Genomic DNA, 19,895 nt, shown 5'->3' with positions numbered 1-19,895 from the left:
AGACAAAATAATCGAACAAACCAAACCAAACAAAAACATGTAGTTACAGGGAACAGAATAGTGGCTACCAGAGGGGAAGTGGGGTTGAGAAGGTTGAAAGGGATAAAGAGGGTCAACTTTTTGGAAACTAAATTTTTGCTGGTGAGCACACTATAGTGCATGTAGCAGTAGACATACAGTGTTGTATACATGAAACTTATATAATGTTATGAACCAATGTTACCTCAATAAAAAATCTAAAATTAAAAAAAATAATTGCGACTAGGGGGAGAAAATAAAAGACTTAGCTCAGTGCCTGGCACGTGATATGTACTCAGTAAATGTTAGCTCCTATGACTAATATTATTGCATACATTTTTGCACACTAGGATAAATTTCCAGCAGTGGAATTCTAAGTCCTAAAAAATGCCCACTTTCAGGGTATGAGATGAACGAAGCAGAATTGCCCTTCAGAAAGGCTGTACCATTTATATACCTACAGTAGTGATTGAGGGTGCCCATTATTATCCATCCTGCCAGCATGAGTCTAGTCTGTGATTTATTTGTATGATTCATGTTCATATTAGGAAAATCTGTTTAAAAGTTCACACTGCAATATTTTATTTCAAGTCAGCAAGGATTTACCGACTGGCAACAGTAAATGAGGCAATAAGAGGAATACAAAGTGAAAAAGAAGACTTCCTGCCTTCAAGGAATATGCAGTCTGCTCAAGGAAAAGAAAAAAATCAAGAGTAATTCAAAGCAAAATAAACTACCTGTTATAAGAGAGATGCAAATGCCATGCAAATACAGAGAAGGAAACGATTTATTCCAGCTTGAGGGAGGTCAGGGATCAGGGAAGGCTTTTTAAGAGAGGCAGTATAATGTAGTGGTTAAAAGCAGGGTCTTAAACTTTTTCAGTAAAGGGCCAGACAGAAAATATTTGAGGTTTTGTGGGCTTCCTGGGCCATATTGTCTCTGTTGTAGCTACTCAACTCTGCTGTTAATAGCGTGAAAGCAGCCACAAGACAATATGTTCCTGTGCTTTAATAAAACTTTTACTTATGGATGTTGAAATTTGAGTTTCATATAATTTTAATGGACCATGAAGTATTATTATTCTTTTGATTTTACCCCCTCCAACTGCTGAAAAATGTAAAAACCGTTCTTGGAGCAAGGGTATATAAAAACAGGCTGAGAGCCAGATTTGGCAGCTGGGGTAGATTTGACTCATGGGCTGTAATTTGGTGTTCCTTGGTTAAGAGCAGGAATCTGGAGTCAGATTTCTTGGATTTGAATTCTGGCTTCATCACTGCTCACTAGCTGTGTGACCTTGGGCCATTTACTTCATTAGTTTTTGCTGCAGTTTCCTCAACTGTAAAATAAGGCTAATGCTAGTATCTGCCTCCTAACTGCCCTTGTGAATATCAAATGAGAAGACTGCCTGGCCCTTAGAAAGTACTCATTAAGTGTTACTTATTATATTTAGTGGGAAAGTAGCATTTATGCTGGGCCTTAAAAGACGGAAGAATTTTGACTAATGGAGAAGGGAGAGGAGAAGACTTCCGGTTGGAGGGAACAGTGGGCAAGGTTATATGAGGCAGGAAAGGAAAGGAAGGGCATGTCGGAGATGAGTGAGGTATCCAGCTTGACTGAATTGCCAGTCTTTGAAACAGCTGGATTGACTGATTTACGCCAAAAAGGGAATTTTAAAAAGGATATTGGGTAGCTTACAGAATGGCTATGATGGCTGAAAAACCAGGTGTGGAGGCTATGCAGTGAGGAACCACAGGGAAAATGCGTGTTGCACCACGGAACACCTCTGGCCCTGCACACTGGGTGCTGTCCAGGAACTCAAATCTTCCTGCAAGTAACTGTTCTTGCTACCATGGAGAGTTTTCTGTGCCTATTTCTCAATCACAGTCAGGGCATGATGCATCTAACTGTTATGACCTAGGTCACATGCCATGAACTAGCTGCAAAGGAGGCCTGGAAAGTGTCCAATTGTGTTTTTAGCTTCCATATGGGGAATTCCCCAGACATAAGAAGGGGGTTAGGTGCTGGGCAGTCAAAAAGAATGACATGCCCTTTCTAACTAGAACATGATGGCTGTACAGAGATAGAGACAAGTTTCAGGTCTGGGCGACTGGGAGGTAATATAGTTGTTTAAAGCATGGTCTTTCAAATCAGACTGCCTGGTTTAAATCCCTACTTGACCACTTTTTAGTTCTGTGACTGTGAACAGATTACTTAATCTCCCTGTTTGGGTTTCCCCATCTGGAAAATGGGGATCACTACTTCCTTCACTGGACTCTTGTGGGGACTGATAGTTGATGTATGTGAAGCATTTAACTTAATGTCTGGCTCCATGATAAATGTTCACTAAACTGTGTGTGTGTGTGTGTGTGTGTGTGTGTGTGTGTGTGTGTGTGTGTATGAATGAATGACAGGGTGATGAACAAATTGGGGATATGATGTATGATGATGGGTTTGGTACATTTGGCATTTTGAGTGGATCATCCTTGTGGAGCTGTCCTGTTTGAACTGAAAGAGTACGTTTAGAGCTGTGAGAGGCCAGGGCTGGAGACAGAGACAGGGAAGCCATGGGAGTAGGTTAGATCAGGGAAGAAGAGACAGTAGTGGGAGAAGCGAGGGCTGAAGACAGAACCTTGGGCCCATTTCTGTAGCACGGGGAGGAAGTAGATTTGGTAAAGGAAGCAGAATTGGATAGTCTGTGAGGTTGGTGGAGAACTGGGAGAGTGTTGAGTCATGGGTGCCAAAGAAAGAAAAGGTTCTAAGAAGCAGAAAAGTAGTTCCTAGCATTAGATTCTATAGAAAAATTAGAGGGTAATGAGTGAGAAGTTGTCCTTGGATTTAACAATTAGGTGGTCATTGGTAAGCAAGGAAAAGGCAGTTTCACTGTAGCGGTGGGGACAGTTTCTTAGTGTTTAATAATAATAATAATAATGTAATTGTGCACGTATGTGAAAGGGGAAATAAAAAATAAAACATGCTATGGAATTTTTGTCCACAAAAATTTTGTTAATACAGAAACATATAGAAGGGAATAGAATGCTGATAGATGTAGAAAAAGATATGCTAATGGTATTTTTAAAACCTAGCTGCTGCTTAGGGAGAGTGGGAGGGAGACGCAAGAGGGAGGGAATTTGGGATTATATGTATACATATAGCTGATTCCCTTTGTTATATAGCAGAAACTAACACAATATTGTAAAGCAATTGTACTCCAATAAAGATGTTAAAAAAAACAACTATATTACAACAGTGACTATAAGGAAATCTTTCAAAAAAAAAAAAAAGAAAAACCTAGCTGCTGCTTGGAAGAATTGTGCTAATAAATCCCCAGTATTGTCTTTTAAGACATTTTGTAGTTACGCTTAGTGTTCTAAATTTATTTGCGTTTTCTTTAGAACTGGAAATGGGGTGGGTCTCTTACCTGTGATCTTTCGGTTCTTTCCATCCCTAAAATATTCACGGTGGACTTGAAAGCGGCTTTGTCCTGATTTCAGAATTAGAAATTAGTTTGTAAGGAGACTTAGCATATTCCTCAAAGCAGCTCTTACTTGATGTGGAGGACTTGTCATTAGCTTTAGATTATCACTGAGTCACAGGCTATGGAGGGAGCCAGTCAGCATCAGCTTCCTGACTGCTCTGCCTATGACACTCAAAAGATTTATGCTCGGGACTTCCCTGGTGGCGCAGTGGTTAAGAATCCGCCTACCAAGGCGGGGGCACGGGTTCAAGCCCTGGTGCAGGAAGATCCCACATGCCGCGGAGCAACTAAGCCCGTGCGCCACGACTACTGAGCCTGTGCTCTAGAGCCCACATGCCACAACTACTGAAGCCCTCACACCTAGAGCCCGTGCGCCACAACAAGAGAAGCCTCCGCAACGAGAAGCCCGCGCACCACAACGAAGAGTAGCCCCCGCTCGCTGCAACTAAAGAAAGCCCGCACCCCAACGCAGCCAAAAATAAATAAATAAATAAATTTATTAAAAAAAAAAAAAAGGGCTTCCCTGGTGGCGCAGTGGTTGAGAATCTGCTTGCCAATGCAGGGAACACGGGTTCGAGCCCCGGTCTGGGAGGATCCCACATGCTGCGGAGTGACTAGGCCCGTGAGCCACAATTGCTGAGCCTGCGCGTCTGGAGCCTGTGCTCCATGGCAAGAGAGGCTGCGATAGTAAGAGGCCCGCGCACCGCGATGAAGAGTGGCCCCCACTTGCTGCAACTGGAGAAAGCCCTCACACAGAAACGAAGACCCAACACAGCCACAAATAAATAAATAAATAATTTTAAAAAAAAGAAGCTTAAAAAAAAAAAAGATTTCTGCTCTAGGTGGCCGAAAAACTGGGACCTACATAAGACTTGATGTGGGCCATGACTTTATTTTTATGCACCCAGAGCCCAGCCAAGACTTCACTGCTTGCTTGCCTTCCTCTTTGCAGGCTGACAGGAATGTCTTCGTCCTCTCCTAAACAAGTTAATCTTATTTGAGAAGGGAATGGCCTTTTTTTGACTTGTCAGGATAGTCAAGTAGCATACCTTGTCATGTCATTGTTTGGACTTAACTCTGTTGTTTTGATGTCCTTAGCTCCCTCAGCATTCTTCTGATTAGAAGTAGAAATAGAGTTAGTTTTACAGATTATTCCTCTGTGGCCAGGAGTACTTGTGGGGGGAAAGAAGGGATCATTAAAACAGATTTATGTGGAACTGCTTTGTCTGGCTGCTGAACCGGCCTCCTAAGGTTTAAAATATGGCCTTGTATTTATTGAGCTCCTAGCTCATCTCCTGGCCTTTGCCAAGCACTGCAAATTCAAAGTTGCACAGTTTATGAAAAACAGTAGAGTCATTTCTTTAGGTGCCCATTCTCTGTTAGATTTTGTTTCCTTCCTAAGTACTTTAATAGCGTTAAAAAACCTATATTTTGAATGAGTTTTAGACTTATAGATTTTAATAAAATTAAGTATGAAAATGTACATTTAAGAATAAATTTTGAAGTATAATGTCTTAATTTGTCATGAATGAGTTTGATTTGTATTATTACAAACAGTTTTTAGGCTTTATAAATTTAAAGTAATTTTTATGTTTCCAGTAAGTCATTTACCATAATGATGGTTTGCATTTTAAGTCCAAAATATTTTTAAGTTAAGATTTAATTCTCCAGCTTCGATTAATACTATATGAGTTATAAGTAACAGTGGTAGTTACATGAATAACCTAAGTGGGGTTAGTTTGCTTTTGACTCAGTTTCCCATCACCCAGAATATCAATCAATATCAAGAATATTGAATAAATTAAGTGAAAGTGACTTAGTACCAAAAGTCAAGAAATTGCATGTCTCCATTTGAGATGGTTCTGTAATTTTTGTCAAATTATATTCATGGAAATGTGTGTCTGTAAAGTATAGTTTTTACATTAGTATTCATTTCCCACAGAGCCAAGAACAAAACAGGATGTTTGTTGCTTATTTGGAAGAATTGCCTTCTTGCAATTAAATATTAAACCTGAAATAGTTTTAAGAGATCCTTTATTAAGAAATAAAATCTGAATTGTTATTAAGTTAATAAAGGCCCTCTTCAATGATTACAGGGAAACAACTTCTAACAAATAAACTTTGGAGCCAGAGGCCTCAGAAATCACATGCAGCTTGAAAGTTTATTCTTTGTTATTTTTGGTGCAACTTGCCTTGGGAGGAGGAAGTAAGCTGCTTCCTGAAACTGAATGAGCTCTTAGAATTGATGCAGTCCATTCAGACTAACACAGCAGTCCGTGATTTATTATTTAGTATCGTGGAATAGTTACTGAGAATGGGAATGTTTGTCTCTCCTTGGCCCAATATAATGAACTAAGAGGTCCTTAAGTTATTTGGTTATGTTAAGTATATGACTGTGTTGAAAGCCAACAGGAAATGAATCTAGATTAGTTGCCCAGAACAGTCACTGGGAATGCAGAGCAGATGCTGGGTGCTGATGACAAACTCTGGAGGGTTGGGGGAGGGCACCTTCAGAAAGGTTCAGGGTGAACCTGGGAAGCTGCCTCTAGAGCTGAGTTTGCTGCTAACAGGAAACAAGGTTAAAGACATTCCAATATACATGAGGAATTGAAGCTCAGAGTGTGAGGGGCACGGGTTCATTCACAGTGGTAGGTGAGGAAAAGCTAAGCCTGTTTCTTGCCTTGTCATGCCCACGTGTGGCCTCACTACTAAAACTTCCAGTAGTGCCTGTACAACCTTTATCCCAAGTTGTGATCAGGCAGCATGGGCCCTCTTTTTGCTGCCTTAGGGAGATTGAATTTCTGTGCATGGTAACACCTCTAAGTTATTTTACTTTGGTCAATTATTTATATAATTGACTTTTTCTCTCTTGTGTCTTATTGCCTTTAAGCTTTTTTCCTTCTTCTCTTTTCTGTCCTGTTCTCTCCTTCCCTTTTCCCTTTCTTTTCTTCTTAATCATTTTCTTTTTCTCCTTTCCACTGCCTATCCCTATTACTTCTGTTTAAAAGCCAAGAAAATAACATCTGATAAGCTAAACAGCAGATGATACATCTTCAGCAAGAGAAAGGAAAGACCTAAGTGTGTTTTTCTCCAGCAAGTAAACATTTGTTGAATACCTACTGTATGCTAGATTTAGGGTATTAGATAATCTGCATACAAGAGGAGCTTATAATATCTCATCAAATTACAGTAGAACTCTTGATATTTTTTGACCTTGTGATATTTTGCGAATGTATATTTCTTTGCAAACATGTTTTTCCTATTGTTGGCGTTCTTTTTCTGTTAAAGTATGTTATTTCACAAACGACATTATAATCATTATTGGAAGTGCAAAGAAGAGAAAGAAAAAATTAATTCACAATCCTATCTGTAACAAATTAGGCTCTAATATTTTGCTCTAGTATTTTTCAAAATATTTATATAACCTTTGTGCAGTGGAAATCATGGGTAAATTTAATTTTGCCTTCTTCCTCACTTAATGTTATTTCATAAATGCTTTCTTAAATGTAATTTTATTTTTTCTGTTTTTTAAAATTTTAATTTTATTTATTTATTTTTTATACAACAGGTTCTTATTAGTTATCTGTTTTATACATATTAGTATATACATGTCAATCCCAATCTCCCAGTTGATCCCCCCCCATCCCCCCCACTTTCCCCCCTTGGTGTCCATACATTTGTTCTCTACATCTGTGTCTCTATTTCTGCCTTGCAAATTGGTTCATCTGTACCATTTTTCTAGATTCCACATATATGCATTAATATACGATATTTGTTTTTCTCTTTCTGACTTACTTCTCTCTGTAGGACAGTCTCTAGATCCATCCACGTCTCTACAAATGACCCAGTTTCGTTCCTTTTTAATGGCTGAGTAATATTCCATTGTATATATGTACCATATCTTCTTTACCCATTTGTCTGTCAGTGGGCATTTAGGATGCTTCCATGACCTGGCTATTGTAAATAGTGCTGCAATGAACATTGGGATGCATATGTCTTTTTTTTGTTTGTTTGTTTATTGAAACAGAAAGTCACAAAAATTATAATCATCCTCATCAGTTCACTCAGTCCCATGTAATTAATTTTTTTTCATCTTGATCTTTTGTTAGCGCTTTTATGAATTCATCAGTTTTCCATTAGAGTTCTGAAAATGCTTATTCATTCAGTTCAGCAGCATAGTCAGTTACCAGAAACCTGTACTTGTCAGAGTCTTTTCCATGAATTCCTTGAAGGTGAAACCCTTTTATAGGAACATATTTGCAAAAGCATCAGAGTACACCCAGAACTGTCTGTAAAAGACAAAAGACTTAAAAATGACCATGGTTAAAGATTTGATGAAAGTTCATAATAATGCAATTGACTAGGAAATTTAGTTATTTCTGAGATATACATTTTAAAGTAATAACTAGAATTATGACTTATAACATTATACCAGAACCTATAAGATTTTTAGAAATTTCATGTCTGAAACATTTATATTAACATATTTCCATACAAATAACCCAAAGAAAGTTTAGTATTAGTTGTTTTGTTTGTTTGTTTGTTTATACTGCAGGTTCTTATTAGTCATCAATTTTATACACATCAGTGTATACATGTCAATCCCAATCGCCCCATTCAGCACACCACCATCCCTACCCCACCACGGTTTTCTCCCCTTGGTGTCCATATGTCCGTTCTCTACATCTCTGTCTCAACTTCTGCCCTGCAAACCGGCTCATCTGTACCATTTTTCTAGCTTCCACATACATGCGTTAATATACGATATTTGCTTTTCTCTTTCTGACTTACTTCACTTTGTATGACAGTCTCTAGATCCGTACACGTCTCAACAAATGACTCAATTTCGTTCCTTTTTATGGCTGAGTAATATTCCATTGTATATATGTACCACATCTTCTTTATCCATTCGTCTGTTGATGGGCATTTAGGTTGCTTCCATGACCTGCCTATTGTAAATAGTGCTTCAGTGAACATTGGGGTGCATGTGTCTTTTTGAATTATAGTTTTCTCTGGGTATATACCCAGTAGTGGGATTGCTGGATCATATGGTAATTCTATTTTTAGTTTTTTAAGGGACCTCCATACTGTTCTCCTTAGTGGCTGTATCAATTTACATTCCCACCAACAGTGCAAGAGGGTTCCCTTTTCTCCACACCCTCTCCAGAATTTGTTGTTTGTAGATTTTCTGATGATGCCCATTCTAACTGATGTGAGGTGATACCTCATTGTAGTTTTGATTTGCATTTCTCTAATAATTAGTGATGTTGAGCAGCTTTTCTGCCCATTTTTGGATTGGGTTGTTTGTTTCTTTAATATTGAGCTGCATGAGCTGTTTATATATTTTGGAGATTAATCCTTTGTTGATTCATTTGCAAATATTTTCTCCCATTCTGAGGGTTTTCTTTTCATCTTGTTTATGGTTTCCTTTGCTGTGCAAAAGCTTTTAAGTTTCATTAGGTCCCACTTGTTTATTTTTGTTTTTATTTCCATTACTCTAGGAATGGATCAAAAAAGATCTTGCTGTGATTTATGTCAAAGAGTGTTCTTCCTATGTTTTCCTCTAAGAGTTTTATAGTGTCCGGTCTTACATTTAGGTCTCTAATCCATTTTGAGTTTATTTTTGTGTATGGTGTTAGGGAGTATTCTAATTTCATTCTTTTACATGTAGCTGTCCAGTTTTCCCAGCACCACTTATTGAAGAGACTGTCTTTTCTCCATTGTATATCCTTGCCTCCTTTGTCATAGATTAGTTGACCATAGGTGCGTGGGTTTATCTCTGGGCTTTCCATCTTGTTCCATTGATCTATGTTTCTGTTTTTGTGCCAGTACCATATTGTTTTGATTACTGTAGCTTTGTAGTATAGTCTGAAGTCAGGGAGTCTGATTCCTCCAGCTCCATTTTTTTCCCTCAAGACTGCTTTGGCTATTCGGGGTCTTTTGTGTCTCCATACAAATTTTAAAATGAATTGTTCTAGAAAAATGCCATTGGTAATTTGATAGGGATTGCATTGAATCTGTAGATTGCTTTGGGTAGTATAGTCATTTTCACAATATTGATTCTTCCAATCCAAGAACATGGTATATCTCTCCATCTGTTTGTATCATCTTTAATCTCTTTCATCAGTGTCTTATAGTTTTCTGCATACAGGTCTTTTGTCTCCCTAGGTAGGTTTATTCCTAGGTATTTTATTCTTTTTGTTACAATGGTAAATGGGAGTGTTTCCATAATTTCTCTTTCAGATTTTTCATCATTAGTGTGTAGGAATGCAAGAGATTTCTGTGCATTAATTTTGTATCCTGCAACTTTACCAAATTCATTGATTAGCTCTAGTAGTTTTCTGGTGGCATTTTTAGGATCCTCTATGTATAGTATCATGTCATCTGCAAAGCAGTGACAGTTTTACTTCTTCTTTTCCAATTTGTATTCCTTTTATTTCTTTTTCTTCTCTGATTGCTGTGGCTAGGACTTCCAAAACTATGTTGAATAATAGTGGTGAGAGTGGACATCCTTGTCTCATTCCTGATCTTAGTGGAAATGCTTTCAGTTTTTCACCATTGAGAATGATGTTTGCTGTGGGTTTGTCGTATATGGCCTTTATTATGTTGAGATAGTTTCCCTCTATGCCCACTTTCTGCAGAGTTTTTATCATAAATGGGTGTTGAATTTTGTCAAAAACTTTTTCTGCATCTATTGAGATGATCATATGGTTTTTATTCTGCAATTTGTTAATATGGTGTATCACATTGATTGATTTGCATATATTGAAGAATCCTTGCATCCCTGGGATAAAGCCCACTTGATCATGGTGTATGATCCTTTTAACGTTGGATTCTGTTTGCTAGTATTTTGTTGAGGATTTTTGCATCGATATTCATCAGTGATATTGGTCTGTAATTTTCTTTTTTTGTAGTATCTCTGTCTGGTTTTGGTATCAGGGTGATGGTGGCCTCATAGAATGAGTTTGGGAGTGTTCCTTCCTCTGCAATTTTTTGGAAGACTTTGAGAAAGATGGGTGTTATCTCTTCTCTAAATGTTTGATAGAATTCACCTGTGAAGCCATCTGGTCCTGGACTTCTGTTTGTTGGAAGATTTTTAATCACAGTTTTGATTTCATTACTTGTGATTGGTCTGTTCATATTTTCTGTTTCTTCCTGGTTCAGTCTTGGAAGGCTATACCTTTCTAAGAATTTGTCCATTTCTTCCAGGTTGTCCGTTTTATTGGCATAGAGTTGCTTGTAGTAGTCTCTTAGGATGCTTTGTATTTCTGCGGTGTCCGTTGTAACTTCTCCTTTTTCATTTCTAATTTTATTGATTTGAGTCCTCCCCCTCTTTTTCTTGATGAGTCTGACTAATGGTCTATCAAATTTGTTTATCTTCTCAAAGAACCACCTTTTAGTTTTATTGATCTTTGCTATTGTTTCTTTGTTTCTATTTCATTTATTTCTGCTCTGATCTTTATGATTTCTTTCCTTCTACTAACTACGGGTTTTGTTTGTTCTTCTTTCTCTAGTTCCTTTAGGTGTAAGGTTAGGTTGTTTATTTGAGATTTTTCTTGTTTCTTGAGGTAGAATTGTATTGCTGTAAACTTCCCTCTTAGAACTGCTTTTGCTGCATCCCATAGGTTTTGGATCGTCGTGTTTTTCTTGTCATTTGTCTCTAGGTATTTTTTGATTTCCTCTTTGATTTCTTCAGTGATCTCTTGGCTATTTAGTAACTTATTTTTAGCCTCCATGTGTTTGTGTTTTTTACCTTTTTTTCCCCTGTAATTGATTTCTCATCTCATAGCATTGTCGTCAGAAAAGATGCTTGATATGATTTCAGTTTTCTTAAATTTACCGAGGCTTGATTTGTGACCCAAGATGTGATCTATCCTGGAGAATGTTCCATGTGCACTTGAGAAGCAAGTGTAATCTGCTGTTTTTGGATGGAATGTCCTATAAATGTCAATTAAATCTATCTGGTCTGTTGTGTCATTTAAAGCTTGTGTTTCCTTATTAATTTTCTGTCTGGATGATCTGCCCATTAGTGTAAGTGTGGTGTTAAAGTCCCCTACTATTATTGTGTTACTGTCGATTTCCTCTTTTATAGCTGTTAGCATTTGCCTTATGTATTGAGGTCCTCCTATGTTGGGTGCATTTATATTTATAATTGTTATATTTTCTTCTTGGATTGATCCCTTGATCATTATGTGGTGTCCTTCCTTGTCTCTTGTAACATTCTTTTTTAAAGTCTATTTTATCTGATATGAGTATTGCTACTCCAGCTTTCTCTTGATTTCCATTTGCATGGAATATCTTTTTCCATCCCCTCACTTTCAGTCTGTATGTGTCCCTAGGTCTGAAGTGGGTCCTTTGCAGACAGCATATATATGGGTCTTGTTTCTGTATCCATTCAGCGAGCCTGTGTCTTTTGGTTGGAGCATTTAATCCATTCACATTTAAGGTAATTATCGATATGTATGTTCCTGTTACCATTTTCTTAATTGTTTTGGAGGTTTTTTTTGTAGGTCCTTTTCTTGTCTTTTGTTTCCCACTTAGAGAAGTTCCTTTAGCATTTGCTGTAGAGCTGGTTTGGTGGTGCTGAATTCTCTTAGCTTTTGCTTGTCTGTAAAGCTTTTGATTTCTCCATCAAATCTGAATGAGATCCTTGCCAGGTAGAGTAATCTTGGTTGTAGCGTCTTCCCTTTCATCACTTTAAATATATCATGCCACCCCCTTCTGACTTGTAGAGTTTCTGCTGAGAAATCAGCTGTTACCCTTATGGGAGTACTCTTGTATTTTATTTGTTGTTTTTCCCTTGTTGCTTTTAATAATTTTTCTTTGTCTTTTAATTTTTCTCAGTTTGACTACTATGTGTCTTGGCGTGTTTCTCCTTGGGTTTATCCTGCCTGGGACTCTCTGTGCTTCCTGGACTTGGGTGGCTATTTCCTTTCCCATGGTAGGGAAGTTTTTGACTATAATCTCTTCAAATATTTTCTTGGGTCCTTTCTCTCTCTCTTCTCCTTCTGGGGCCCCTATAATGCGAATGTTGGTGCATTTAATGTTGTCCCAGAGGTCTCTTAGATTGTCTTAATTTCTTTTCTTCTTTTTTCTTTTTTCTGTTCCACAGCAGTGAATTCCAGCATTCTGTCTTCCAAGTCACTTTTCCGTTCTTCTGCCTCAGTTATTCTGCTATTGATTCCTTCTAGTGTATTTTTCTTTTCAGTTATTGTATTGTTCATCTCTGTTTGTTCTTTAATTCTTCTAGGTCTTCGTTAAACATTTCTTGCAACTTCGTGATCTTTGCCTCCATTTTTTTCCCGATGTCCTGGATCATCTTCACTATCATTATTCTGAATTCTTTTTCTGGAAGGTTGCCTATCTCCACTTCGTTTAGTTGTTTTTCTGGGATTTTATCTTGTTCCTTCATCTGGTGTATAGTCCTCTGACTTTTCATTTTGTCTTCCTGTGAATGTGGTTTTTGCTGCACAGGCTGCAGGATTGTAGTTCTTCTTGCTTCTGCTGTCTGCCCTCTGGTGGATGAGGCTATCTAAGAGGCTTGTGCAAGCTTCCTGATGGGAGGGACTGGTGGTGGGTAGAGCTGGGTGTTGCTCTGGTGGGCAGAGCTCTGTAAAACTTTAATCTGCTTGTCTGCTGATGGGTAGGGCTGGGTTCCCTCCCTGTTGGTTGTTTGGCCTGAGGCGACTCAGCAGTGGAGGCTACAGGCTCTTTGGTGGGGCTAATGGCGGACTCTGGGAGGGCTCATGCCAAGGAGTACTTCCCAGAATTTCTGCTGCCAGTGTCCTTGTCCTCATAGTGAGACACAGCCACCTCCCGCCTTTGCAGGAGACCCTCCAACACTAGCAGGTAGGTCTGGCTCAGTCTCCTGTGGGGTCACTGCTCCTTTCCCTGGGTCCTGATGTGCACAGTACTTTGTGTCCTCCAAGAGTGGAGTCTCTGTTTTCCCCAGTCCTGTCAAAGTCCTGCAGTCAAATCCCGCTAGCCTTCAAAGTCTGATTCTCTGCGAATTCCTCCTCCTGTTGCGGAACCCCCAGGTTGGGAAGCCTGACATGGGGCTCAGAACCTTCACTCCAGTGTGTGGACTTCTCTGGTATAATTGTTCTCCAGTTTGTGAGTCACCCACCCAGCGGTTATGGGGTTTGATTTTATTGTGATTGTGTCCCTCCTACTGTCTCATTGCAGCTTCTCCTTTGTCTTTGGATGTGGGGTATCTTTTTTGGTGAGTTCCAGTGTCTTCCTGTCGATGGTTGTTCAGCAGTTAGTTGTGATTCCAGTGCGCTCACAAGAAGGAGTGAGTGCACGTCCTTTTACTCCTCCATCTTGAACCAGTCTGCCTTAAATGTAATGTCAGATGGTTGAATAATATTCTACTCAGTGCAGAAGGAAGTAACATTGATGGAGTGCATACTGTGCCAGACATTGTGCACAGTGTTCTATTTTTGTCCCATTTTATCCCTGTAGTAGTTCTGTATGATAGGTGTTATTATACCCATTTCATAGATGAGAAAATTGAGACCTAGCTTAGTTTATTTCCATTTCATTAATTGACCTCTACTACATTCTATGTATGATTCTGAGTTCTGGAGATCCAAAGATGAGTGGGACATTGTCCCTCCTACAAGGATTTCAGAAAATCTACAGGGGGCAGCGTATGAGTATAGAGATAATTTCAATACAGTATGCTGAGTGCAGTGGCACAGAAGAGGAACACCTGACTTGGGTCAGAGCAGTTTTACCAGAGCAGTGCTTCTGAAACTTTAATGTGCATATGGAAGTACTGGGGGTTCTTGTTGAAATGCAGGTTCTGATTTTGGGGTCTTCGGTGCGGTATGAGATTCTTCATTTCCAACAGGCTTCCAGGTGATGCTGATGCTGCTGGTCCACATTTTGGACTATTTTGAGTTGGGAATATTATAGACAATGTAGGATTTGAACAGATACCAGTTAGCTGGGTAGAGAAATGGGGAAAGGTAATCTAGATAGGACAGCATGGGGCAAGGCATAGAAGCATAAAAAAATGTGTTAAATGGGTAGACTACTTATAATCTATAGCAGGTGTTGGCAAACTACAGCTTGCTGGGTGAATTCAGCCCACATAGCCTGTTTTTTTTTAGATAGTTTTTACGTTTTTAAAGGGTTGTTAAAAAAAAAAAAAAACCCGAACAAAGAAGAACATATACCAGAGATGTAGAAAGTCTTAAGTGTTTACAAGCTAGCCCTTTACAGAACATGCTTGGGATCTGTGTTGATGGTGGTTATTGGTGGAGTGTAAAATCTGCAGTAGGGCATGGCAGGAAATATGTTAGAGACAGTAGGCAGGGGTGATCACAGGGGACACAGAGGAGCTTGGCCTTTATCTTTGAGGTGATAGGGAGCTAGGCAGGGTTTAAAGAAGGGAGGTGAAAACAGTAGGATTTTGTCACTGATTTGATGTAAGGGAGTGGGGAAAAGGGTCCTGGCATGGGTGAATGGTGTTGTTCCCAACTGAAATCCATAATTGGAGGAGAAGCCATTTGAAAGGTAGAGATGATTCGTTCATTTTTGGACATGTTGAGTTTGAGAGAGCACTGTAGGATACCCAGGCTTTCCAGAAGATAACAGAGATCAATTCTCATTCAGTATTATTGCATCACTGTTTTGTTCAACTGTTACTATTTCATTTACACTTTTAAAGTACTTTCATGTCACGTGTACATCCATACTCATTCATCTGAGAAAAACAGTCTGTTGGACAGCAGGTGTCTTGTAATCCCTTTCATGCAATGTGATGTGTGTGTGTGTGTAGAGCTGTCTGGAAGGACGCGTGCAGTATTTTCTACTGTTTTTCTATACAAAGCTATGTGTTTTGGCATTTAATAGACTTTTCTGGCCCAGGCTAGGAATTCACCATTGTTTACAACATTGTCAGCATTCTAATGAGAAGCAGCAGCATTAATTTCAAATAATTGGCTTATGTGGAAAATTAATAAATTGGTGACTAACTTTTACATACTTTGAGATGCTTATTGTTCAGTAAAATTAATATTCTGATATATTGAAATCCAACAGAGTAATCAGATCACATCAATTAGTTTGTGTATGATAGTATGTGTGCAGTTTGCTTTAGTTCTGTATGCAAATATACTATACTCTTAAAGGTTCCAGTTTTTGATTACTTATTCTAGTTTAATATAGAATCAATGGCATTTTATCCATACCCTTCTCCCTGGTAGTATCATGATTCTTGAAAGATACACTTTTGGAACTATAAAAGAATATTTCCTAAATTGACCTTTCAGTGTAAGTAACACAGGTACATACCTGAGTTTAAAAGTTATTTTTTTGCTATGAAATAATGTTTTAAAAATTCTTTATATAGATTGAATACCTGCTTAAGAAACTTACAGAAGCTATGGGAGGAGGTTGGCAACAAGAAGAATTTGAAAATTATAAAATCAACTTTGATGACAGTAAAGATGGCCTTTCCGTGTGGGAACTGATTGAGCTTATTGGAAATGGACAGTTTAGCAAAGGCATGGATCGGCAGACAGTGTCCATGGCAATTAACGAGGTCTTTAATGAGCTTATATTAGATGTGCTGAAACAGGTAAGAGTCCTATAACACTATTTCTCCTCACCTTTAGAATTTGACATGTTTGAAATAAAACAAATTTGCATCACAAAGATGAGTCTAAGTCACTTATACTTTTACACTGATTTAGAACAGGAATAAAGTTTCTTATTTTCCCAGTCTTGTGTTAGGCTTTCATTGTAAAGAATTATAGTTAAGCATTGGGAAGTTACTATTTTGGAAGAACTGTTTAAATGATCACATTTCTAAACATTTTTAAAGTACTTTTATGTCACGTGTACATCCATACTTATTCATCTGAAAGATCCCATGGCATATAGTTCAGTGAAAAAAACAGGTTGTTGAACAGTAGGTGTCTTGTCATCCCTTTCATGCAAAGTGATTTGTGTTTGTAGAGCTGTCTGGAAGGATGAGTGCCAAAATGTTAAAAGTGATTGCCACTGGATTGTGGGATGTCTGTGAATTTTATATTATTCTTTGTTCTTTTCTTATTATTGGACTTACTATTATATATGTTTATACATGTTGATCTCTCTTTATATATATGATATGTATTATTTTTGTAAAATCATAAAAATATTCTCACTTTTGGGAAAAAATACCTTTATAGAGTAAAGTTTTGTTTATCATATTAGATTGTAAGGTTTGTTTTCTCAGCACCTGCATAGCATCTGATATACATATGGGAGGCTTAATGCTTATTAAGTAGAATTTATATATTTTTAGTGGATTAGATTAGATTTCTTACATTATTACATTGAATAATAGCTCTGATTTGGGATTTCCTTACATTGGTCCTTTCTTTGCTCTGTTAGGTGATATTGTTTTTGCTCTTTTCTTCAAATGGAGCCCATCAAAACAATTAATTGAGGCTTAATTTGTGTAAGCTTTTGGTGCTCCAAAGAGTTATGAGACGTGGTCTCTGTCTGAAGAGAATTTCCAGACAGATTAGGATGGCAGAATATAGAACTACAGATGAATTGCAGTATGAGATAGCTTTGGCTTAAATGTTCAAGGATTAGCAAACTGAACAAGTAATATGATTAGAACTTAGTGTAATAATCAAATGATACAGCCAAGATATTATCATATATTTAACAATGTGTATAGTCTACCACAAGCTATCAGCACCTATAGATTTACTATTTAAAATGTGAGTTATTCTTGAATAGTCCTGAAGCATTTTGGCCTATAATAAGTGTACAGTTTTGCTGAAGTAAAATTTTTTTTTTTTTAATTTATTTATTTATGTATTTATTTTTGGCTGTGTTGTGTCTTCGTTTCTGTGCGAGGGATTTCTCCAGTTGTGGCAAGCGGGGGCCACTCTTCATCGCGGTGCGCGGGCCTCTCACTATCGCGGCCTCTCTTGTTGCGGAGCACGGGCTCCAGACGCGCAGGCTCAGTAATTGTGGCTCACGGGCCTAGTTGCTCCGCGGCATGTGGGATCTTCCCAGACCCGGGCTCAAACCCGTGTGACCTGCATTGGCAGGCAGATTCTCAACCACTGCGCCACCAGGGAAGCCCCCTGAAGTAAAATTTTTAATCACACATCTTTGATGCTGATATATGGGAAGGAAGCAAAGGGCTAGTAAGTGTGAGCATAGAAGCTACACTTAGAAGCCAGTAGCCTAACTACTGGTTCAGTTCTTTTGCTGCTCCTTTGGAGCAGAGTTCATTCTCCAGAATCGTGAGAGGTCAGGTAGAGAGGTACTTTGGTGCCAGAGGGTGACTGGCTGAGAAGATATGCTTGGCCAAGTTGACTGATAGCTTTTAGCATTTTCATTGATGGAGGTCTAGATTTACTGAGAATCACTGTGAGGTCTAGGTCTAGATTTACTGAGAATCTCAGAATCGCTGTGTGTGTGCGTGCGTGCATGTGTTTGTGTTTTCTGTTTTAAAGGGAACAGATAGAATAGTATAATGAACTCTCTTGTATACCCATCACCCAGCCCCAGGAATCACTGATACCTGGTTAATCCTCCCCGCCTACTTTGACCTCTCCTGTCTTATCTTGACATAAATCCAGACATTTCGTTTTATCTATAAATATTTCAGTAGGCATCCCTAAAAGATAAGGTATTAAAAAAAGAAACCCCACAATGCTGTTAACATCAGGGGTCCTGCAGTCTCTTATCTGCATATAGTTTTTGGCGAGGTTGGGGGGTTTGGGTGGGGGGAGGAGATATCTCTGAGTGTCTAAAATTCTACGTAAACTTTTATCTGCACGTGCTTGCATGAATTTGACTGGGTATAGTGCCCTGCCTTTGTAGCTCTTCAAAGGGTTCATGATCCACAAAGGGCAAGAACCTTTGATATTCATGTATTCAAGGCCACACATCAGATAATGGAGTAGGCAAGAATATCAAGGAAGAGGTATCAGCTCTTATAAATAAAAGGACAGGAGTTTATATCAGATTTAATCTTTCATAGGGTTACATGATGAAAAAAGGCCATAGACGGAAAAACTGGACTGAACGCTGGTTTGTACTAAAACCCAACATAATTTCTTACTATGTGAGTGAGGATCTGAAAGATAAGAAAGGAGACATTCTCTTGGATGAGAACTGCTGTGTGGAGGTAAGAGTCAACGCTTACCTCTTTCCAGTGCTGCCCCCTGCTGTTCAAGTAGTTTATCTTCCTTCTTCTAGACTCCAGAGCCTTAAAAATAATCTTAAAATTTACATTTCCAAAATAATATAGGCATACAGTAGCCATAGTTTCTAAACCAAAAAATTAGATACCTGACAACATTTTTTTCTAATGTGAATTCATTTTCTTATACTCGAGAATAAAATATAGGGATTAAATCTCGTTTGTACATTTAAGGGATCATTTCTTGAATAAAATGGAGTCATAAATCAGAAAGCAAAAAAAAATTCAGTAAGAAAGTGTTTGAAATCATGAATATATCAGAAAACCTGGGCCATTTTGAGTGTTGTAATAAATAAACCAAAAGAAGATGTGAGCATTGCGTTGGAATACTTAGGGTGACTTTCAGAATATTTTAGTCTCAGCTGCTAATTCGGTAAAGAAGTGAAGTCCTCAAGAACATAAAGTTTTGAGTTTTTAATTTATAGCTGAACTATTGCCACATCTGTATTTGTTGAAGAACATTTAAAATACCTAAGATCTCATTCATAAACAATAATGTGTTTTGATGGATGAAATGGTATGTATTAATGTCTTAGGGTATGCAGTGCCCAGTAAGGGGTCTTCTTAGATTCAAGTAAACATGGAGACTCACAAGATTACCACAGGCCATACCAGTCTACTTATAAGGATATAGGACAAGAACCACAGCCTGCCAGCAACAATACCCCTGGTGCAAGGAAGGGAGAGACGCATCTGGAGGGTGTGGGAATCACCCTGGGTTAGAAGCCTCATATCCCATAGGAGTCAAGACCTATTGGAACAGTCCATGGGTATATCTTCCAGGGTTCCTGTAAGAGATGTGCTAAGGTACAAGGGTTGCTGTGCTCAGGAAAGCCCAAAGCATGGCCCATCAGGTGGTGCTGGTTCTCCCAGTCTAGGTGTAGTACACTAATCCAGGGTCATTTTTACCATAAGTACTGTTGCCTAGGGGGCAGCATTAGTAAATCAGTAATATTCATTTATAGGTACTTCTTATATAAATAATTAAGATTGAATTTAATCTAAATACTTGAAAATAAGATTTTAAAGACTAATTTTGCTTTCTGTCTTAGTCCTTGCCTGACAAAGATGGAAAGAAATGCCTTTTTCTCATAAAATGTTTTGATAAGACCTTTGAAATCAGTGCTTCAGATAAGAAGAAGAAACAAGAGTGGATTCAGGGTAAGGTAATTTTTA

The 19,895-nt window shown here is 38.3% G+C and overlaps 1 protein-coding gene across 2 annotated transcripts in view; it reads left to right on the top strand.

The window, feature by feature from the left end:
* SWAP70 (switching B cell complex subunit SWAP70) overlaps positions 1 to 19,895 on the top strand; it is a 78,997-nt gene that overhangs the window by 42,359 nt on the left and 16,743 nt on the right. The window contains exons 4-6 of one of the 2 annotated variants that reach the window (XM_057553329.1): positions 15,855 to 16,082; positions 18,498 to 18,644; positions 19,772 to 19,880. In XM_057553329.1, coding sequence (XP_057409312.1) covers positions 15,855 to 16,082; positions 18,498 to 18,644; positions 19,772 to 19,880 — 484 coding nt within the window. The remainder of the gene's footprint in view (positions 1 to 15,854; positions 16,083 to 18,497; positions 18,645 to 19,771; positions 19,881 to 19,895) is intronic. The other variant, XM_057553330.1, reaches the window with a different exon arrangement.

This window comes from Balaenoptera acutorostrata, chromosome 9, assembly GCF_949987535.1.
Source record: "Balaenoptera acutorostrata chromosome 9, mBalAcu1.1, whole genome shotgun sequence".
Classification (NCBI taxonomy): domain Eukaryota; kingdom Metazoa; phylum Chordata; class Mammalia; order Artiodactyla; family Balaenopteridae; genus Balaenoptera; species Balaenoptera acutorostrata.
Note: the sequence above shows the minus strand (reverse complement) of the source record. Positions and strands in the feature narration are given on the sequence as shown.